The sequence below is a fragment of the Podarcis melisellensis genome, assembly GCF_964234715.1.
Source record: "Podarcis melisellensis genome assembly, chromosome: 10".
NCBI classification, from domain to species: Eukaryota; Metazoa; Chordata; class Lepidosauria; order Squamata; family Lacertidae; genus Podarcis; species Podarcis melisellensis.
Genome location: NC_138542.1, coordinates 44338173 through 44361436, shown reverse-complemented (window position 1 = coordinate 44361436; position 23264 = coordinate 44338173). Strand labels below are relative to the sequence as shown.

At 40.9% G+C, this 23264-nt stretch overlaps 2 protein-coding genes and 3 long non-coding RNA genes across 8 annotated transcripts in view; 2 read left to right on the top strand and 3 right to left on the bottom strand.

The window, feature by feature from the left end:
* The window catches only part of GUCY2C (guanylate cyclase 2C), a 49381-nt gene extending 28674 nt beyond the window's left edge, over window positions 1-20707 (top strand). For both annotated transcript variants that reach the window (XM_081928575.1, XM_081928576.1), the window contains 11 exons: window positions 3170-3302; window positions 3891-4028; window positions 4758-4846; window positions 7526-7617; window positions 7797-7955; window positions 9426-9618; window positions 10236-10410; window positions 14356-14454; window positions 15109-15203; window positions 16116-16192; window positions 19508-20707. In XM_081928575.1, the coding sequence (XP_081784701.1) occupies window positions 3170-3302; window positions 3891-4028; window positions 4758-4846; window positions 7526-7617; window positions 7797-7955; window positions 9426-9618; window positions 10236-10410; window positions 14356-14454; window positions 15109-15203; window positions 16116-16192; window positions 19508-19679 (1422 nt within the window). In that variant the 3' untranslated portion in view covers window positions 19680-20707. The remainder of the gene's footprint in view (window positions 1-3169; window positions 3303-3890; window positions 4029-4757; window positions 4847-7525; window positions 7618-7796; window positions 7956-9425; window positions 9619-10235; window positions 10411-14355; window positions 14455-15108; window positions 15204-16115; window positions 16193-19507) is intronic.
* Window positions 7613-8584, bottom strand: LOC309379455. Its single transcript, XR_014172503.1, has 2 exons — window positions 8477-8584; window positions 7613-7878 (listed from the first exon to the last, which is right to left on the bottom strand). It is a non-coding gene; the product is annotated as an uncharacterized lncRNA (long non-coding RNA).
* Window positions 16082-17104, bottom strand: LOC309379458. Its single transcript, XR_014172506.1, has 2 exons — window positions 16826-17104; window positions 16082-16211 (listed from the first exon to the last, which is right to left on the bottom strand). It is a non-coding gene; the product is annotated as an uncharacterized lncRNA (long non-coding RNA).
* The window catches only part of LOC309379449, a 9774-nt gene continuing 6925 nt past the window's right edge, over window positions 20416-23264 (bottom strand). For both annotated transcript variants that reach the window (XR_014172494.1, XR_014172495.1), the window contains one exon: window positions 20416-20475. This is a non-coding gene — a long non-coding RNA (uncharacterized lncRNA). The remainder of the gene's footprint in view (window positions 20476-23264) is intronic.
* PLBD1 (phospholipase B domain containing 1) overlaps window positions 22468-23264 on the top strand; it is a 27845-nt gene continuing 27048 nt past the window's right edge. Inside the window, exon 1 of one of the 2 annotated variants that reach the window (XM_081928582.1) lies at window positions 22468-22784. In XM_081928582.1, the coding sequence (XP_081784708.1) occupies window positions 22667-22784 (118 nt within the window). In that variant the 5' untranslated portion in view covers window positions 22468-22666. Of the gene's footprint in view, window positions 22785-23106; window positions 23260-23264 lie in introns of those variants that run through there. The other variant, XM_081928584.1, reaches the window with a different exon arrangement.

Below are 23264 nucleotides of genomic sequence, written 5' to 3'. Positions count from 1 at the left end.
TGAGTGAATGATGGGATATAAGGTATTTTGCTGAAATGTCTAACAACAGGATTCTATAAGTACTGTTTGCCCTTTGATAGGAAATCTGATTTTTTTTTCCTGTTGAGAGCTGGGACACTTAATGCTTGTTAAATTCTGACATTTTGCTGAAATGAGAGAGGAAATAATACTGCACCTAAATGAAAGATTGAGCTTTATTTAAGAAATTGAGATTGTGGTTACTATTTTTGTTTAGAAATGTAAAAATAACACTCTCAGTAGGAAAAGGCTTTTCAGCTAAAGTGGAAAGAAATTCAAAATGAGCCACAAATTAAGAAGGCCTTTCTGTGCATCCACAATGCTGGAGCTGAAGATAAAAGTTACTTTTACCTTTAGTGCTTTTATGAATTTCATGCATGGGAATTTTAATCACCCTTTGCTCATGTGAGCCCCCACCTGCCAATAGATATAGGTGACCCAGGTTTACAACTTCAGTGAGAACTAGGCCCTATACTGTATATGTCTATGCAAACCTGATTCTGGAGTTCAAAACGTTTTCTACTTTGGTACACATGTAAAATATTGTTGGCTTATAATCCTCTTCATTTAAATTTTTACGATTTTTTGGTCATCTTATCAATGTCAGAATACTGTTCCTGCTTCTAAGATTTTAGAATTATGGGAACAGTTTCGAAGGAAATATGTACATACACAAACCCCAAACCTGGCCCTGCTACCTATCAGTCCTTAGCTCCCATATTGTCTTGTTTAATTGGACTAATGTGTCCTGGGCCTATTTCTATGTAGCAACATATTATTATGAAGTTAATTATTTATTTTACATTTTTTGTTAACTACCCTTCAAAATGTAAAATATCAAAATATTACAGCGTGGTCTACAACAATGTGAATAAAAAGTAATTCACACACAACTCATAAATACAATTTAATTTAAAACTTAAAAATTTAAAACTAGTGAACAAGCATTAAAAAAAAATCAACAAATTTAAAGGAAATTTTAAAAGCCCAATAAGCTGAACAACTAAAGAACAAACTAGAACAAAGAGAAATAATTTAAAATCTATATCTGCCTGTGCATATAGGAAGATCTTCAGCTGGTGCTGGAAAGTGTATTCCTTTCTCTCAAATTTTAATAACAATTTTTGGAAATAAAAAAACTTGTCTCCTTGGGGAGGAAACTGCAAAGTTGGGGTGCCACAGCAGAAATGGTGAAGTTGGTGTCCCAGAATGCAATACAGCTCCAACAGGGGACCTGGAGATGGGCCTCTGCAGAAGATGTTAATCAGACATTAGCTCATTTTATAATCAGAAGGTACTGCCAGGAGGGTCAGTCTGATCAATTCCATTTGTTTCTCACATTATTAGCATAATATATATATTATTTATGGATTCTGGCTTACTTTGGATCTGGACACCTCTGCCGAATCTGCACGCTTGTTTACATTCTTTGTAGGGCAAATAACTGCAGGCTAAGATACAGTAGTTACTGACCGTTCTAGTCTCTGACACTTCTTTGATGCACGTTTAGGACAGAAGTTTGAGTCGCTGGGTCTTCACTGTAAACTCGGACTACAAGGTCTCTGCCTCACAACAGAAGGGAACAGTGTCTGTTGCTATCCTCCTGATTCTGAGTTTAATCCTTCCAGTCAGTGCTTGGATGTGAGGCAAAGATGGGCATTTCTAACAGCATCTGCCTATATTTCAGTTCTAAGGCAGATATTTGACACCTCATTTTACGATCAGTCAGCTGAGTGTCTCAACCTTCAGTTGGAACATGGCAGAAGTATTCCCTGGAAGAAACATAATCAGAACCATGGTGCAAGATGATAAACACAAAGAGCTGTGGGGTCCCCAAACCCCATATTTGCCTGCGGTTTAACTCGGCTTAGAACATCTCTTGCGGCAGAGAGGCTTCTGCAATTCAAAAGAATTTCTGGCCCCCAATGCAGGTTACACATTTGCATTGCACATTGATTTAAGTAAAAGCTGCTTCCTCTCTGAAAACTCTGACAGAGTGTACTCTTCCAGAATAGGGAGAGAGAGGTAAAAAGTTTCTGTATCCTCTCAGCCTATCAAACATAGAAAAGATCCACCAGACCAAATGAAGAAATCGGCTTTCACTCAAGCCAGCTTCTATCACATACGACTTTCTGGGGGGTGTTGGGTGTGGATGGTGCAATCCATGTAGTTTAGCCCTCTCACCGTGTCAAAAATGCCAGAAGAGAGGGTGTGTCAGGAAAAATAAGAAGCTCTAAGTGCAAGTCAGACTCGTTTTCGTTTCCTCCTAAAAATGTGGTGTTTTGCTTGTTCTTCCACTTTTATTGCCTGTTGGCATATGCATATTTCCCCCCTCCCAATAAACTAAGGAGGAGTGAGTGTACAGCTTCCAATTTTTATTTATTTATTTATTTATTTATTTTAAATGGAGAGGACGCTGAGGAGAAATAGGGAAATATGTTGTCTCTGTGGTGGAAAGACAATCAGGTTGGTTGCTTCAGATCATACGATAATAGAATTGCAGAGTTGAAACGGACCCCAAGGGTCATTCTAGTCCCACCCTCTGCAATGCAGGAATCTCAACTAAAGCATCCATGACAGATGGTCATCCAACCTCTGCTTCCAAGGAAGGCGAGTCCACCACCTTCCAAGGGAGTCTGTTCCTTTGTTTAACAACTCTTACCATCAAAAAGTTCTTTCTTATATTTAGTTGGAATCTCCTTTCTTGTAACTTGAATCCATTGGTTCAAATCCTACCCTCCGGAGCAGGAGAAAACAAGCTTGCTCCATCTTCCACGTGACTGTCCTTGATGTATTGGAAGAAGGCTATCATATCTCCCTCTCAGTCTCCTCTTTTCCAGGCTAACCATACTCGGCTCCTTCAACTGTTCCTCATAAGGATAGAGGAGCCTGATGCTCCTCTCTCAGCAGAGCCAATGGGGTGGGCCTGTGTTACCAATTCTGTTGCTGCTGCAGCCTCATGGAATGACTGCCGGGTGACAGTTGCCGGAGGGAAGAGCTTGGTGGAGCTGATCTCTCAGCAGAGCTGATGGAAATGGTCCTTCAGTTCTCCGACTTCCTCTGCCGCAGCCAGATAAAACAGTCATTCCCCCTCCATAGGAAACTTGGGACAGTCACTTGTGGGGTTTTTTTGTCTCTCTTCATATTCTAGGGAATGTCCTACCTGCATTCCAGCAAAACAGAGCTTCATGGCCGCCTGAAATCTACAAACTGTGTTGTGGATAACCGCATGGTTGTGAAGATAACCGATTATGGCTGCAATTCTATTCTTCCGCCAAAAAAAGGTACATAAGGAAGATGAATTCCTCACTCGGGAATTCCTCATGAATATTTGTAGGCTGACTGCATCTTATAGGAGAACTGTCAAGAAATGTGGCATTAATATTCTGTTAAACTTAAGTTATTTCAGTATAGCACTATAGTTATGGTATGACTATATTTCCCCCCCCCCAACTGCCTCCGCTAAGCCACACAGCACCACAGCTTGAAGCAGTAGTGTAGCTATGAGAATCCGACAGAGGTATGTTGTGATTTCTGATGCCATCTGCATGAGGATCAGAAACAGTTGAAAGTGGAAGGTATGCCCATGCCCAGGGCCAACCCTACAATTGAGCCGACTGAGGCAACAGCTTGTGGTGACAAATGTTGCCCAATCATTTCTTCTGAGATGCATGGCCAGCCATTCTCCTTTGTCTCAGGAAGTAAAATGTATTGGGCCAACCCTACCAGTGCCAGTGTTTTGCTTGGTTTTAGTTCATTTCATAAATTTCATAATTTGCTTTTTGCTGAGCCCCCAAAGCAGTAGACAATTGTCGACCAATTTCATCCGCTTGTTTCTGTCACACACACACAGTTCTCTTCCTGCTCCTCAGATCTCTGGACTGCTCCTGAACACCTCCGGCATGGTGACATATCTCAGAAAGGTGATGTGTACAGCTTTGGAATTATAGCACAAGAGATCATACTGCGTAAGGAGACCTTCTACACTGACAATTGTCGGGATCATAAAGGTAAACATTGTGCGTAATGAAAAGGCTTGATGACAGGTTTCCCAGGGATTGCCATTTGCATTTGCCATTCAGCAGTAAAATGCAATTTTTCCTGGGGAAAGTTTGAACATATGAAGGGGCAATGAAAGAGCATGGGCCAAGCCTTGCCCTTTCATTAAGGCTGCATGCACTGCGCCAGTGCCCCGCCCATGTGCTCTGGCCTTTAGTTTAAAGGAAGCTGCCTTGCTTTCATGTAGGATTTCTACCTGTGGAGCATGTTAATTATAAATCTACTTAGACTTTCCAACATGGGGATAAGAGCTTTGCTTGACCACAAATGTTCAAATAGTTGTAACAGGAATGTGGTGGGACACCCAGGATGTGAGATGGCTGGGCAGAGGGGGGGAGAAATGGGGGGTGTAGATTCTTATTCCTCTTTTTCATCTTGCATCTTACCTTGGTGCCGTGCCGAAGAAATGCAGGTATCTTCCTCAGCCTGTCAGTTCACCCCAGTAGGCACTCTTAATTTCACATGTCTCACAAATTGAAAAACCACCATATGCAGACCTTTATCAAAGAATGAGTGTGTTCATTAAGTTCTAGGATTTTGGTCTAAGCCCATCTTGTTTTATATAATACGGCCTTGACACAATCTGCTTGGCTAGAAAAGCTCTGCTTCTTGTGTTAAAGTGTCATCTTCATGTGCTGAATTGTTCTGTATGTTATATTTTTCCCCCTCTCCTGTTTTAGAGAAACTTTGCAGAGTAGAAAGCAATAAAGGAGCAAGACCTTTCCGGCCGGATCTTCTACTGCATTCAGAGGGAGAGAAAAAGCAAGAGGTAAGGCCATGTTGAAAGAAAGCCAAGCTCAACTGAATAGTAAGAGGTTATGCCCACGGCATGCACAGGTTAAAACTAGCAGGTTTGGCAGGGAGGAGTGTAACCAACTTTTTTCTTCAGTGTTTTGCCTTTACACCACATTAACATCTCCTATTAACAATTCCAATGCACAGAAGCCAATGTAATGAGCTTTCATACATCATAGTAGCTCCTGACTTAGCTGCTGGTTATTTTAACAGTTTGGAGTGGTTATGGTATCGGGGAGGGAGGGGTGCTATAGGTTAACTAGATAACACTGATTACCTGGCAAGTGTGACCTGCATTCTGATTGACTGAAAAAGTGCTAGTGTGTCTCAACGCTTCATTGGGTTGGGAACACTTTAAAAAAGGACTGTGAGCATGCAGTTCTCATTCCTCACACTCCATCACAGGTCCCTCGCATTAGAGCCCCTCATCCCTCACTGACCATCAAAAAGCCTGCAGCTGATCAGCTATATTGTGTAACAGGTTCAGGATAAAATAGACTTGAACTAAAGATCTCATTTTACTTTTCAGCATTCCGCATTGTTCCTTTGCACTCTCCCTTATCTTTTTCACTCCTAATAAATGTTATATAATTTGACGAGTTGGGCCTTGTGTGCACTGCTGCCAACTCAAAATTAGTGACACCTCAATCAACTAAGCCACTTGGTATAGACTTGGGGCTTACAAAGGAAAGCAGGCTGCTCTGGTCTCTAGGAGACTGGGTGCTGGCTCTGTGCCACTTGTAAACTGAGAGGGATCTGGTGGAGAAAGGAAAGTTTAGGGAAGCTTTTAATGTTGAACAGACTATTGTATTTTAATATTTTGTTGGAAGCCGCCCAGAGTGGCTGGGGAAACCCACCCAGTTGGGCGGGGTATAAATAATAAATTATTATTATTATTGCACACCAGAGAGGGTCAAGGAAACTGGATGCTATCTTTGGGTTCCAGATTTTAGTATTTCCATGAGTGGCCCAGAATTTTCTCCTGTCTGGAGTTCTCTAAGTGATTAGAAGAATGGTGGTGGCAACAATTACCAGTAGGTTTGGGTATGCAGTTGGTCTACTTTGCAAGGCAGTTGTGAAAGGAAGGGCATAAGAGGGCTCCCCTAGCCTTCTGCTTCCGTTACAGTATGTGCTCTTTGGCTAGGCATGTGGGAAATTGCAAGCCTCCTAGAGTTTGGCATAAACACACTTCAGACCTCTGATTGCCAAATCATATAAAATTTTAGTGAGAATGAAAAAGGAAGATGAGAGGACAAATGGACAAAGCGGAATATGGAAAATAAACAAAACCTACCTGGCCTGATCTTGCTACTTACAAACAGGCTTCTAGTCTCCTCATGAGTAGCACAGCTTAGATGGTCAGTTGCAGGCTTCCTGCTGGTTGGTGATGGATTATGGTCATTTTGGTTGAGTAACAGCCGGTATTATTCAGCCAATTGTTTTTCAGGTCTTGTTTGGCAGGTAGCCTGTAAACACCTTTAAGGGAGCTGGGGGGGGGGGTAGCAGAAAGTGACAGCTGATCCATCCACCCCAAAATACTGAACCATCTGCAACCCCAAGTAGAGCAGTTTGGAGTCCACCCCCTTTTTCCAATTAAGTGGTGTATAAACTTTATGAAATAAAAATTGATTTTTTAAAAAAATCCCATATCACCTGAACCCAAATTTACAAGGGGAAAGCATTGAGACTGTGATGGTTTGATGATTATGTCATTTGGACAATGCAAATTGAATAGCTGCAAACACACAGTAAACTCCAGTATGGACAAGCCCTGAGGGCATACCTTTAAAAAAAATATCTGGGAAGTGATCAAGAGAAAAAATTAACAGAGTTATCCAGCCAGTTTAGTTAACATGTTTCACAACTGGCAGAAAAGAGGTGTGTTCTTTTTTTGTGATGGTGGGGCAATTTCTGTTTCTGTTTGCTTTAAATTTAATGCTAAGGCCTTGAATAAGACTGATAAAGAGGTATTGTGCAAGACCTCTGTATTATTGTTGTTGTTGTTATTATTAATACAATGTCTGCATTGCTTTGTTGTCTGCTCTTAAACGGAGTGTGTGCCTTTGATCATGTGGCAAAGGTATTTGGGTTCAAATCTCCATTTTGGTATTGATGGATCACCAGGAGGAAAAAAGGGATAGTTTGTGCTTAGGAGAGGATCAAAAATAGATATAGGTGTGGTTATGGAGATCACCCACTAAAACTTCACCACACACATTACAAACTGCTTACCATAATAAATAAATAAAACACACTAACAAGCTTCCATACCAGGAGTGACTGCAGATGTAAAATGAATTATTTTACTAATCAGATTTTCCATGGCAAAGGAAGAACTGGATTAAAACTGGACATGAGCAGCACCAATTCCACAATCAATTCCTATCTGGAATAGGTGACCAGCAACAACCCATTACATCTGGAAAGGGCATGTCTACCCGAGCTTGCAAAAATAAGGGGTGGAACTTGGTGCTCCAGAGAGTGGCTGATTGAGTTATGAAAATGGTGGGAAGAAGGTTGGATATTGTTACAACATAGTCTTTGAGGCCAGTTTGGGTTGCTAAGGATTATGTGGTGGGGGAGCACTATTTTAGTTTTCATCATGGAAACCAAAATATCTAAAGTAGTCCTGTATTGGATTGTGCATCCCTAGGTATATCTCCTCGTGGAAAGCTGCTGGGAGGAAGACCCAGAGAAGAGACCAGATTTTAAGAAAATTGAGACTACCTTGGCTAAGATATTTAGGTATGAAAGTGATTTACTTTGATAGAAAAAAGTTCTGCTAAACCAGAATGATAGTTCAGAGGGAGAAGTCTGGCAGATTTCCACTCTGGCCACATGGCAGCCATACACTGGTGTCATGTACATGAACTTCCTGGTGTTGTCAGCCTTCAAATTCACCCTTGTCCTTACAACATTCCCAGCAACTACCACAGCCAAACCAATGAAAGCTACATGGACACCTTAATCCGTCGCCTTCAGCTGTATTCACGGAACCTGGAGCACCTGGTGGAAGAGAGAACTGAGCTGTACAAAGCAGAGCGAGACAGAGCTGACAGGCTTAACTTCATGCTTCTTCCAGGGTGAGTGCTGTCCAATCAGACAAGAAATCGGGGGGGGGGGTGCTCTAAACAAGTTATCGTTATTGCTTATTTATAGGATTGTGTGCACCCCAGTCTCTGAGCAGCATGTGACTCAAGGGGTTCCAGCATTAAGCCAGGGTTTGGTTTCTTTGGAATGAAGGTCAATTGAGACTTTGATGTATTTAGAATATATGGCTTTGTTTACACATATACACAATCTGACCATAGGATAAAAAGCCTCACAATGTTGACACTCCAGCGGATCTTGCTTCCCTACTAGGTTTCCAGGCCCCACAAACCCATAGCTCTGGATTCAGCCCACAGAGAAATGCCAAGAGTCTCTGTCCAACCCAGCTAAAACTCACAAATAAAAACTCTAGCAGGGGTGATGTCAGGGGCATGCTGTTGGCTGCAGCCTTCTGCAGGTGTGTGCCCAGCCTTGGGGTTCTGCCAACCTAAAGCTCATTTACTAAATGTCTCTTACATTTTGACTTAGTTGCCCTTTACTAAAATGCTCCAACCTCTTAAGCATTTTGTAGGAAAGATGCTCCGTAATCTTAGGTCACATTTTCTGGATCATCTGCAGCCTTATGTTCTTTTTTAGAGGTTGTAACTAGAACTGCAGGCGCTCTGTTATGTGTGTATGTGTGTGTGTGTGAGAGAGAGAGAGAGAGACAGACAGACAGACAGACAGACAGACAGACAGACAGAGATTTAAATGACTGCTAAATAATGAAGGGCAAGTAGACAGAATAGTATATATGAACATGAAGTCAATCCAAGTTTGGTTTCAAGCTAGACTTGTACTTCCTGACATTGTGTTAACTATGGGTTTGAATCACATAGCTGGAAAGGGCACAATTGGACTTACCCCATCTCTTCAAGGAAGCGCTGGTCTCTGCCGGCATGGGACACAACTGCCAATAAGCTTTTGCCTGCTTCAGCCACCAGCTGCCATGATGTAGCAGAGACAGAAATTTAGTAAAACAGAATAGAATTACACAACCTAGAATTCTGCCAGGAAACAGAACTTCCATGTTAAGAGAAAGGAATTGTGTGCTTGAGTTTGTGCATACAAATAGGCAGTTCCAACACCAGTTTCCAATTCTGAGCAGGTAGGTTAGAGTCAAGCAGAAGGTTTGTCTCCTCAATTATAACACGAGCACTAATAGCTTATATATCTGTACAGCTGAAATGTCCCTGGGCATGAAAGAGGATCAAAAGGCCATCCTGTAAAATCTGCAATACATGACCATCTACCCACTGACCTCTAACATGTTTTGAAAGGAGATGGAGTGATTGCCCATATCATTTGTGATTTAAAATCTCAATTACTTAGAATGGTGTTGTCTTTTATAATTACCAGGATTAATAGAACTACTGTACTGCCATATATTTTTCTGTTTTTTAAAGCGCACTTTGAAATTGAGAAGCTTCATCCTACGATACTTATCTTCTTCCTTTTGACAGGCCTGTGGTAAAGTCACTGAAGGAAACTGGACGGGTAGAGCCAGAACTGTTTAAAGAAGTCACCATCTACTTCAGTGACATTGTAGGCTTCACAACCCTTTGTAAATACAGCACACCTATGGAAGTGGTGGACATGCTCAATGACATCTACAAGAACTTTGATCAAATTCTTGACCCTCATGATGTCTATAAGGTGACCAGAACTGGGAAGAGAGAACAGAAGGCTAGGTAGAATGATTTGTGGTGAAAGGGGCAGGGGGTAGCAGAGCATTGCCACCAGTCCTTTAAGGGGCTAATCTATGCTTTACCCATTAGCATGGACGGGAAACATTGCGATAGATTTCAGAGGCAGAAAATTGAAAGTGCTTATGTTTGGGCAAAGGTCTGTAAGGAAACAGCGAACCTCATGTGCATGAATTTCCCACTGTGGAAACAGTTTAAGATAGACAAAATAAAAGGCGGGAAATGTTTTCTTCTGCGACAGAAAGCAAAACAAAGCATATAAGAAAAACGAAAAATAAAAGGTAGTAGTTATTTTTGCTGTTTAAAATTGTTGTGCAAAATATGGAAGGTTTGTTTCTCTTTAACATTTTAAAAGAACAGTTCTTCACCTCAGAGAAAATCACAGTCACCTATAAATATTATACTGAGTACTATTTGCAACTCCAAATACGTGTGTAAACATGTTTGTTAATTGGGATGTGATAAGCATTCCGGAGCAGGAAAGAACAGGAACTTTCAGATTTTTCCTATATTGGATTGCTCTTCCGTTAGATTAAAAAATAATGACTTTGGATCGTGTTTCAACAGGTAGAGACGATTGGAGATGCATATATGGTAGTAAGCGGTTTACCAAAGAGAAATGGCAACCGTCACGCAGTGGACATTTCCATGATGGCATTAGATATACTCAGCTTCATGGGCTCCTTTGAACTCGGACATCTTCCAGGTCTTCCTGTATGGATTCGAATAGGAATTCACTCTGGTATGGTGTGATATATATCAAATATTTGATCAAAATAAAATAAAGGAATGAGGATGGGAAAGAAACTTGGGTTGGCTTCCTTTGACATAAGTCTACCCAATCCTCTTTTCCTGAAAGTATACATGAACCAAAATGCACTATCCGTTGAAATTTGTACTTCTCCAAATTTTGCAAAGCCATTCTCCAATGTTCAGAAATGAGTATATTAGGGGGGAGTGTGGATGAAAAATACATAGCGTGAAAATTATATTAAAAACCATAATATTAGGGGGGAAATCTTTATAATATTAGAGAAAATATGCTTCAGTACTTGTGGGTGCTTAGAGAATGAAATAAAACAAATGAAAAGTAAAGCAAAACGCTCAGAAAACTATGGGCCATTTCAGCATGGAACTAGGTATCTCTCCTGATGTTCACCACTTTTCTCTTAAAATGCTTGATGATCACTCCCATGTTGGAGAGGTACAATGAATAGAAAATTCAATCTCTAGAGTCTAAAGCATTGGAAACAAGAAAAAAAAAGTACAGTTACAAAAGCACATACAGAAAGTCATAAAATGGCATAGGAGGAGAATGTTGTGCCATTTGCATCGATTTACATACCAGCAGCGTCCAATAGTTACCACTTACCATCACATTCTAAAAAGTAATAGCAATAACTGTGGGCATATTATACAGGATACAAATCACATTTTACCAAGTAGGGAAAAAAATACAGAGCATCCACGGGAAAATGTGATATTCCTGAAACAGAATGCCATCTCAAGGGGGAAGTACCGTACTCTCATCGGCACGCAATAAATAACAACTACAAGTTTGCAATGCTAAAAACAGATTTCTGGGATGACCCTTAGAGGCTCTGTTTTAAAATTAATTATCAAAATAATTACAGTTTCTGTAACTGGCTCAGCAGCACAGAAGAGATATAAGAGCAGGACATCTACAGAGACCCTTATCACAAGCATTTTTGGGGAATGGATCTCTTCTTTCTTCCTTCCCTTCCCTTCCCTTCCCTTCCCTCCCCTGACCCCAGTGCTTACGTTTCAGTCACATAGTGTTCCACTAGAGAGAGTTATGCAGCAGCTGAACACAGCTGCTCTTCACTGTCTGCTATCACTAATGGTTGCTTGGACAAAATATTCTACTAGCACCTTAAAAACCCCCCACAGAGAATGAAGAGCCTTCTGGAAATTGGTTGCTTTATAGTTCAGGTTGCAGTCCTTTGAGAGGAAAAGAATCAACAGATCAAAGACTGAAGTATGACTTAGCGAATAAATGTTTTAGGATATATAATTGTTTTCAGTTCTGAAGTTCTGTACAGTATAAGGGTTGATGAACTGTGCAAGTGATGGCATTTTCAAAGGCAATCTTGTGGATCATAGAAAATGTTGGCTTAATGCACGTGTTCTGTTGACCCGTCGAAAACCCTTTTGAAACAAGAAGTCTCTTCATTTCCACTTTGGTAATTCTTCTACAACAGTGGCTGTCTAAATGCTTTTCACCGCTCTTTAGAGGGTGACTTTGAACAGAGGAAATACGGAATGAAGGTAGTACAGTGATAATACGTAAACCTTTTGTGGGTAGCTGAGAGTGGGAAGGGAGGCATTAAATCCACAAATGCTCCTACTGCCTCGTAGCTTCTGCCCAGCTGGAAGTGAGTCACTCTGAAATTAACAGAGCTACGTGCTACTGCAATTTCTAAGCGGTGTGAGATTTCAGGAGTACCAGGCGCACTTACCAGAGTCTGTGTTTTCTTTTGGGCAATGAAGCACTGTGGAGACTATGGTGTCTTTATAATATATGACTTATTTACACATACCTATAACCTGAGCCCAGATGCAGAGAGTACAGAGCATTCACATCCTAAGAGGGTCCTGTTCCTTCCAATGCTGGATTCGAAGAGACCCCAAAACATTGTGTCTTACCTTCTCTGCAGCATAAAACAGACAGCCCCCTCATGCTCTGGCCCCGCTCCAGCTTGCAAGAGTGACACTTTTGTCCTGTTCCTTTACCTCATCGCCCAGTGCAATTCTTTCCCTTCCTCTGGAACCACTGGTCTTTTGTCTCTGCTAAGTATCTGTCAAGTCAGGGAAGGGTTTCCCCCCATTTTCTGGCCTGCCCAGAGAGCCTCTGTTAATGGCCCTCTTAATGGGTTCATGGCTCGGCCATTCCAATGATGAACATTTGATGGCTTCCTTGATGGGTTAATGACCAGCCATCACCAGCCTTTCTTCTTTCAAAGCCCTAGCTGGATGGGGGCCTGTTACAAGCCCACTTTGGAGCTGGCCTCGCTCGTTAGCATAAACTAAATCCAGGGGTTTCTGTGTTTGGCACAGTTTAATCAAACCTTGATTAATTCTAACTTTTACTAATTCCAGGATTTATGGGTGACTTGCACCCACAGATTCTGGCCCTGAAAATTTATAACATAGAGCCATAAAATTGAAAGGGAACCAAAGGTCCAACCCCCTACAATGCAAGAATCTACAATGACAATACTGTAGTGGAAGAGAGACAGGCATGTATACAGGAGAGGACAGAGTGAGTTGATTCAGCAGATGTCTGTAGCCTGTTGCAAGCTGTCCGTCAACACCTTCGTTTATTATTCTCTGTATTTAATAGCTGCAAGTCTGTTCTGGGGTGGGGTAGGATGCCAAGAAAAGCGATGGAGTTCATGCGTCTACCAACTGCCTCCACCTTCATGATTTGACAAGTTCCTCCCCAGAAACAGTAGTCTTCATTGCATCATAGAAAAAGTATCAGCAGTGGCATTATCTTTGGATGTGGGGGACAGAATAAAGCAAATCTGTGAAAGTGAATGCTAGGATCCGTGTGGGTATTCTTTGTGGCAAAGCTCTAGATTTGCTTTGTCTGGTTCCTGAAATGCGGGGTATTGAACCAACTTAGTCCCTGGCTGTAGAAGCAGAGAGGAGCACTGTTTCAGAATCACAAATAGCAGTCTTTCATAGTGAATTCAATCTCTAGGTTGTATTCACTGCTCATCCTACTCAAAGTAGACCCATTAAAGTTAATGGACATGACTGATTATCTTAGAGTCATTCATTTCAGTGGGTCTACTTAGGGATTAATAATAATAATTTATTTATATGTCACCCATCCACGCTGGGCAGCTTCCAACAAATTAAATCAAACACAGTAAAACATCAATCATTAAGAACTTCCCTATACAGATGTCTTCTCTTCAGAGGTCTTCTAAAGGTCAGATAGTTGTTTATTTCCTTGACATCTGATGGGAGAGCATTCCATAGGGTGGGTGTGGCTACTGAGAAGGCCTTCTGCCTGGTTCCCTGTAACCTCAATTCTAGCATTGACGGAACTGCCAGAAGGCCTTTGGAGCTGGACTAAATTGAATACAGTCCCAGTTATGTTGAGCAGAAAAAGCCCTTAGACTTCTTATGGGTAGTCTGATTTTCCTTGAAAACCTTTGCTGCTTATTGCTAGCCGTAAACTCTGACATACAGGAATCCCTGTTCAGGGAGTGCTGTTTAATCTGATTGAATATCCTTTGCTTGCTTCTATCAAGATATTTGGTTAAATAAGAAATTTTGTTGTATGTCTTCATTGTAGTTTTGCTTGTCTATCTTATGATAGAATTGTCCATTTGTTGTTATTGGACATGTTTTTGTGATTTTGAAACTTTTGTATATCATCTTGTGTGTTTTTATCTTTATTACTTTGTTCCCTGTTCCAAGCTATAAATTCTGTAAATGAAATATACACACATACTCAGGCAGGACAGACCTTGTACTGGCCTGGTCAGATCTTGGCACCTCGGAAATCTGATTCCTAATGAGTCACATTGAAGACTTCAAATTAATTCCTGCTCAGTTTATGATGTGATCTTGAGAGTGTGTGGGCTAATCTTTTCCTAGGCAAACACTCCCTCTCCTTCTTAATTCCTGCTCTGTGCTTTATTGTTTTCAGGTCCATGTGCAGCTGGTGTGGTTGGGATTAAGATGCCTCGTTACTGCTTGTTTGGAGATACTGTGAACACAGCTTCAAGAATGGAATCTACAGGATTACGTAAGGACAAATTCACATCTACACTACACATTACTTTTTATGATCAAATCCAGAGCTCTTTACCCGGAAAAAACCCCCTATTTTATCATAATAAAGTAGAAGCTGACTGGGTGACCTTGAGCCAGTCACTTTCTCTGAACCATATAGGGATTGTGAAAATAAACTGAGAGGAGATGCACTACACACAGCACCCAGAGCTTTTTGGAGAAAGAGTAGGATAACATGTAGTAAATAATCACACCATTAGAAGGTTTTTCTCAAAGGACTGCTAGAGTTTCTATTTCTGCTGTATTTTAGGTGTTTTTCTTGGTCTTCTCCCTCTACTTGGTGAGACACCTAACCTTCCTTCCAGCTATAAATATTCAGATTAAAGTAGCCACAATAATTAGTTCAGGACAATCAGTCTGACTGAAGCTGGTAGGACAAGTCCAATATTACATGAATGCCTTGAGGATTATGGTGTCAGTTGCCTTGCTCTGCTTGCAAATGCTATTCAGAAGATGAGCATATTTTTGAGACAATTGCGTCAGCTCATTTTTACTAATGGAACACAAGACTCTCATTATCTTAACTATATTATAGACTGGCACAACACAAAACCAAACATTAAAAAAAGCAAATTTAAACACTGTATGTTTGTTTGCATGGCTATAGCTCTACGGATTCATGTCAGTGGTTCCACTATTGCTATTCTCAAGAGAACAGACTGCCAATTCCAATATGAAGAGCGAGGAGAGACATATTTGAAGGTAACAAAAAATGCACGTCCCGGTGACCCACAACATTTTGCTGACATAGGTGAAGGACAAGATTTGTACCAACCTCTACTTCTATCCAGAGAAGCTGACTGGGCGGACAGTAGACTTTTATTTCAACAACATCCTCCACCGCACTGGGAGGCAGCAGGCTAGTTTAGGCTTGGAGGGGAGTGCAGGGCAATGCACATGGCAAATACAGTTCTGTCTTCCAACAACTTGCTGCCAATACTGCACACTTCCCAGTATCTACCACCTGAGGCAGTTGCCTCACTCTGCCTAATAGAAGGCTGACCTAACACATGCAGACACACACGTGCTTGTGTACACACACAGCATGTATTCAAATAGCCATAATTTTTTCAAAATCAATCTAGAGGTGGCACATATCTAAAAGGAGGAAACGTATTATTATTATTATTATTATTATTATTATTATTATTATTATTAATAATAATAATAATAATGAGTTGGGGCCATGATCCAGTGAATTTCATAGGTGGGTAGGCATCTGAACCTGCATTTTCCACATTTTCCACATCTAGCCCAACTTTTTAACTATTTCATCACCCTGACTTTCTTGTTATCTATAACAAGACTTGTTGCGATTGAGGCTAGACAAGATTCCTGCATAGCAGGGGGTAGGACTAGATGATCCTCAGGGTTCCTCCCAACTCTACAATTCTCTGATTCTGTGAACAAAACTGTAACCTCAGGTAGCTTATTCTGGTTTCTTTTCCATATGTATTGGCTTTAGTTTAAAACACCCAGTAGGAATACACCTTATGCTCCCCATGTTCGTTAAGTAAATTATGCAAAGATTATAAAGTGCTGCAATATAAAGAATATCAAAAACATACAATACAGCAATCTAATCTCAAAGTATTATTCCTTATTTTGTATTAGGGCAAAGGAACTGAGATCACTTACTGGCTGACAGGAGTGAAAGACCAGAAATACAATCTTCCAACACCTCCTTCTGTGTAAGTGATTCTTGGAGAGCTGGTTGTTAACAGAAAGCACAAATCAATATTTACAGTATCCTTTCTTTTCTCTCTTTCTATGAATATCTTGTTTGGCATGCACTTGGCAGAGATCAATATGGAAACTGTGCAAATGTGCATGCACATATCCTGGGATCTCCTCAATAGTGCAACCCACTATTCTCCCTCCAGCTTCTCCCAATGGGAAAAACCAGTGGAGGATGGAGTGTTGTAAAGAGGAGTGCCATGGCCAAACACACACCTATATACTGCACTCAATTTTTTTGTATTGAATAACAAGGTCTAAACATTATCCTTATCCATTCACACTTACTCAAGCATACTAAAGCAGATGACCAGTCTGAACATAGGTTGTGAAGAGGTCAGAGTTCACGCGATGCATCTCTACTTCATGAATCTGCAAAATCCTAGGTTCACAATTCCTTGCGTTACTCTTTTCATCTGAAATGACAAAAGTTATGTCTGGGTAGTGTTAATCAGTCTTATTTATATCCATATTTCTGGGAATAAGCTCCATTGAACTTGGTAAGACCTCCAAGTAAACTTGTAGGATCACACTGTCAATGACTTGATAAAACAGATAACAATGGATGTTAGTCATCTAATTTTTACCTGGAATAGACCCATCAGAACTAATGAACATGACCCAGTTAGAGCCATTAATTTCAGTTGGTCTACTCTGAGTAAAACATAGTTGAATACCCCCCCAATAAAATTATTTAGCTAAAACATTTCAGCTTCTGCCTGCTTCATTAACAAATTTGGTTGGATTTAAAATCAGGCAGTTGGTAGTCCAGGTGTTCTAAGAATCCCCTGAGAAAAGAGGGAATTTCCAACAAGGTAGAAGCTGTTCTGTAAGTGGGATAATTAAAAAAAGAATTAAAGGCAAAGGTAAAAGTTTAAGAATTATCCCCCAAGGCAAAGCCATGTGGCGTTATGGTGTTCAGTCTGTATCTATAGAAGTTCTTTTGTTTTGACTGCCCCAGAATGGGTTTTTTTCTCTCTACTGGAAATATCCCCAAGTTTGAAAGGTCAAAATATTTTGTAACAGGTTATTCAGGGGTGTTGTGTGTGTGTGATTACTGCCTTAAGATTTCTGAAATAGGCATGAAAGACTGTAGTTGTTTTCCCAACATGCTGCAGATGGCATTCAGGGCATTTGCATTCTGTAACATATATTATAGAACTAAGGTGGTATTTTGGTTTAATTAATAGGTCTTGCCAGTCATTCTGCTCTTGAAGATTAGTTTCCCTAGTTTGAAATCCAGCTGTGTTACAGATCTATGACAAAGCTTAAACAATTAACACAGTAATTTCAGGCCTCTCTTTGTTTTGTCAGTCACGTGTCTTAACTCCTGGTGTGAACATCCTGCTACTCCTTACAGGCTTGCACACTGGTGTGTTGGGAGGGGCCTATAAGTAGGCAACATTTTGACCTAAGGTGAATTACACATGTGGTGGCATCACTGCCTTTTTATTTAAAAAGCATTTCTAAAGCACTTAGGTGTTTTTAAAATTGCTAAGCAGTGCACACACTATATACAATACAAACCCAATATCCATTAAAACAAGCATGTTTTTAAAAAACAAAAACAAAAATGTTTGTTTAGGTTTGCTCTTACAAAAAGGTAAAAGATTGGGGGAGAGAGTAGGATATCTTTCCTTTATTCTATTCAATAATTTTTATTGTTTGTAGCCAATGGCCATTACAATACAATATGAACACAAATCATAGGATATCACAGGTGACTGTTTTGAACAACATTTGGAAGTATACTACTGTGATTATTTTTTCTATCTGGAATCTTGATCCTGTGGGTCAATGAAAGATGTGATGTTAATACAGTGGTACCTCTGGTTACGAACTTAATTTGCTCTGGAGGTCCATTCTTAACCTGAAACCGTTCTTAACCTGAGGTACCACTTTAGCTAATGGGGCCTCCTACTGCCGCTGGTGCGCGATTTCTGTTCTCATCCTGAGGTAAAGTGCTTAACCCGAGGTACTACTTCCAGGTTAGCGGAGTCTGTAACTCAAAGTGTTTGTAACCCGAAGTACTACTGTACAGACATGCACCACTGAAGCTGATGTGTGTGTGCTCTTACTTAGTTTTTCAGGAAGCTTCTCTGCCTTTAATTTATGAGTGGTACAGCTTTGTTCATACGGGGTTATTCAAGGAAGGGGGAATGGGATCCTTTACTCAAGTGACACTGGTGTCAGATTATAATTCTTGGAATGTTTATTACATTTTTCTGTGCTGAGCCTTCCTTCTTTCTCTTGCACCACTTGTTTCCCAGACATTATCCTTTTTATTTTTCTTCTTTTATAGAGCTGAAATATTAAGTACCGTATTTTTCATGTATAAGACTAGGTTTTAGGTTTTTTCCCTAAAAAATAATGTCCAAAATTTGGGAACGTCTTATACATGGATAAATCTCTCCCCATTTTCTTAAATCGGAGTCCCTAAAAATAGGGGGCGTCTTATACATGGGGGCATCTTATAGACGGAAAAATACGGTAATTCTTCACTACTTTGAATATCTGCAATAATAAGCTTCCTGTATTAATGTTGTTGATATATTGATGATATTGATCTATTTTATATTCAAAATAATAGAAGATACAGAAAGCGTAAAGGAAACAGAGAATAAAATTTGACAGCTGTTCTCCTAAGATTGAGAAGCTAAATTTTGGCTGGGCTTGACTTGGTACAGTAAGGGATATTATCCATGTCCAAGGCAAGTCCAGCTAAGCCTCTGATATAGATCTGAGTGTCACTAGCATACTGCCATAATACTAGAACTCAGGGGAGTTCAATGAAACTGAATGTTGGAAGAGTCAGGATAACCAAATGAAAGCACTAATTCATACAGTGCATTGCTAAACTGTGGAATTTGCTTCCATAAGAGGTGATGGTGTTAACCAACTTGGATAGCTTTAAAAGATTAAACAAATGCATGGAGGATATGGCTATCAATGGCCAGGATCACTGTGTTTGTGGTTATCTCAGAACCTTTCTGACCAGAGGTTAAGGTTCAAAGGAAGTAATGGCAGAGGAACTCCTAAGGAAGGTGGCAGTCCTTGGAAGTTGGTTGGAGTGATGATCTGACACATTCTCCATCAAGAGCTCCAGAGAGCTCCAGAATAATGTGTAGTTGGCCTTCAGCATTATGAACGGATTTCAAATATCAAGTAAGGAGGGTTGAATAGAAGAATCTTTGAAGGCCTTATAATTAAGAATCATAGTAAATATATATTTTGAGTCACTTAAACCAATTTTCTCCTTCTGTTTCCAGGGAGAATCAGCAGCGTTTGCAAGCTGACTTTGCTGAGATGATAACCAATTGTCTTCTGAAAAAGCAAACAGAAGAATTTCAGGTGCGAGAGATTACACGTGTGCCTAGTTGTCGCAAAGGCACTCTGGAATACCTGCAGTTGGCTACAGAAAAAACCAGTACATACCTGTAAAACTGGATAAAGAGCACGACCCAAGAATCCCTGAAAGTTAGATTTAAATAATATATAAGACAAATTTTACACAACCTACATATTTGCAGTATTGTATGGGTGGGTTGAGGACAGAAATGTGATTCTACCTTTGTGAGTCCTCTGTAGTTAATATTCTGAGGGAAGAACATTCTTTCTACTACATTGGCAAAACTGCAAATGACTCACCGCAAGATGCTTCTTGATGAATTGGAAGCTTTACTGATATACTGCTTCCTAAAATTGAGGAGGAAGGAAACAGGGCTGCTCCCCTGAGGGCACCTCCCTTCACATCCAGTCTGGTGCTTGTGGGCTAAAGTAGCAGTGAAGGAAGACAGCAAACTAGGCACCTGCACAATGCAGATACAATTTTTGCACTATGATAAAGGTACAGTGGATGTCAGAGGGCAGTCCCATTCTTGCTATAGCCTACATTGTCGTGGATACAGCTGGAGTGAGGTCTGGTGTAACTTAGAGGTATGGGAAGACTGCATCTGACAAATATTCTGTAAGACACTTTGAGAATTGGGGGAAGTGTTTTACATAAAACAAATAAGCAAGCAGTACATGCACTGTATAAAACTGACTATGGGTCACATTCTAGCCAGTGTAAAGTTTTATAGTCACATTATACTTCAATTATTAGAGACCCATTTAAGCCACAGTCCATGGGTATAAATATGCTAAGCCAGAAAAGATGACATTTTGGATAGCGTACCTGAATATATTTGGCAGTAACCCTCAATATCATGGGCAAAGGCTGCAATGGAACAAATAACTGAAAGTAGAAAGCAGTTAAATTGAACAAACTCCATAGCTGTATCATATAGTGTGACGAACATTTTTTTCATCTGTATTTGTCAGCTGTAAATCATAAACTGAAACTACAATGTACCGGTAATAGCACATCTATTTCGCCTTGACAAGAACTTGTAATTTAGAGAAGTGTGAAACAGGAAAAGTTGCTTTGTTGTGAAATAAAGTACATCTATAGCTGAAAAATCTTGTTTTGGTTTAAGAAAACAAAACCATAACTGCATACACGTCACTGTTTATTAGTAGGACTTTTATCCTTAACACCTGAAATAAGGCACACCAGCACTTCCTGTGGGTAACATATGTAGCAGACTGCATTCTTCCTGCCACAGGTTCCATGTAAAATCAGTTTGGGGCAGAAGTCCAGTGTGGATCACTCTTGAACTAATGATCTTCTGACCCACATGTGAGATTACTACAGGGAAATTAGAATGGTAACCATGGGTTTGTACACATCATTCTATATTTATATACTCAGCATTTTGGCTCCTTGCAAGTGAGAACAGAACAGCACCGTCTCCCACACAGCAGAAAATCTATTTGACCCTGGGTTGATTTTTTTCCTTAACTGTCATGAAGTTGGGGATTAAAAATACCACTACCTAAACAAACCTTTGGAACAAAAATGTCCTTTGATCTTGCCTCTGGACTAAATCACAAGATTGCTTGGTGTCTTTAGAGTGGAACTTTGATAGGAGACTCTTTTCTTCATAGAGCACATGACTGGGATATTTTCTCAGAAAATGCCAATCCATGTGCTATTTGGACAACTGAAAATGCTGGGTGTCTCACAATATAACAGCACAAAAGAGGTTTGTACACACAAAAATACTATAGAAAGTAATGCTTTTTCTTTTCATGTTTAGTGAGATGGATTTGGATAATCAAAGAATGATCCAATGGTCTTAAACTTGAGAGGTTTCAAATCCCTACTTAATTTAGTAGAACAATAGTTGTTTTCTGGTGTGGTGTGTAAAATTTAGAAATGATCTCAATTTGTTACAAAATGGACTTTAAAAAGAAGTGAAACTCCAACCCCAACATACAGTATTCCAGAGAAGCATGGCTACCTGCACTTTTTATTTTTCTCATAAAATACAAGTTTAGCTTTCCAGAAAGTTATCCCACTCTACAATTGTAGAAGATGAATTTCCATGCTCTCCAGCCAATGGGTAACACTACCTGGATCTGGCTTTACTGGCTCTTTCTCACTTCACCATCTAAAATTAATCTCCAGTTTTGCTCACATGTCAGATGTTTGGTATCTAACAGCAAGCTAACCTAGTTAATAATACAGTCTAATAGAAAGAAATAAGCCCCACTGAGTCCAATGGAAATTACTCAGTGCAGCTTACTTCTGAGTTACAAACCACACACTTTGGCACTTTTCACCATACTATTCAGCATATTTCACCCACCCCAAATTTTTTTGGGTGGAATATTTTATCACATTTTGTAAACTACCTTGGTCTGGAAACATTGCAGAAAGACAGCATCTGAGTCTTTCATATTTTGTGTGTGTGTTGTGCTTGCCTTACTTACTCACAGAGTATCTAGCCTGGAAAAATAGCTTTGGAGAACTTGAAATACTGTACCCATATTTTTTACCACTGTTTTAACAACACCTCAATGACATCTAATTCCGTATAATGTGATCCCGAACAGAGACTCATAAGCACGCCTTAGTAGGGTTTGGAGGGGTAGTTCGTAACCCACTTTTAAAACACTTTATTTTATCCACCCGGATTAGCAACTACCACAGGGAAGCGAAAACGCACGCGGGGCGAATCCCTTCGCGTTCAGTAACTTTAGGGAAACCACAAACCGTGCGTTTCATTCACAGAGAAGCGCCTTCTTCCCAGCTGCGCCTGACTGGCCTTCAGCCTCCTTGTACAACTAATAATAATATACACAAAGAAATGAAAAAGGCGAAAAAGCCCGGGGCGGGAGAAGAGGTGGGTGGCGACGTTCCCGGTCTTCTAATCCCACCCCGCCAAGCCTGCTAGGGCGGGCCTGTTGTGGCTACCCCGGGGCAGCGGGGCTGGCAGAGGGCGGGCCATGCCCTGACTGAGGACGCCAAAGTTGCCAAGTCGCGGGGCCGCCTCCGTCGGAGACACAACACGCACACGCACATACACCAGGCGCAACTCGGCATGGCCCGGCTCAGCGGCGGCGGCGCCTCTTTCCCGCCCCCTTCCTCCTCCTCCAGCCGGTGGTGGTCCTGCTCTTGGGGGCTTGTCCTTCTCTGGGCCGTGGCAGAAACTCGAGCAGGTGAGAAAGACCACAGACGCGTGTCTGGAAAGTCCCCGGGAACAGCCTGCTCAGGCTCGGTACTAGGATACGTTTAGGGGAAACCCGGTTCCAAGGGAGGAGGGAGGGAGGGAGGAGCAGCCGGACACCTTTCTGGAATAGGCTGCCCCTTGTTTTCACAAAGATGCAACATTTTTAAAAAATGCTCACGGAGACGCCGCTCGTTCGGAGCTGAAACGGCGCCGAGCGCTGATAGGTCGAGGCTGCCCAGGTTCTAACATTTCAAAAGCAAAGGGGCTTCTCCTGGAGGAGTTGGGGGTGCATGGCATCTCTGTAGGTTGCTGTGGGGCTGCAGGGTCTCCAAACTCATGCAGCTGTTTTGTTCCTCAAGAAAGACCCAATGTCTTGTCATAAGAGGATGTGTGCGCTTTTGTGTGTGTGTGATTTGATTGATCCCAAAATGAGACATCTCCTCCGACCACCACCACCATCAATGGTAAT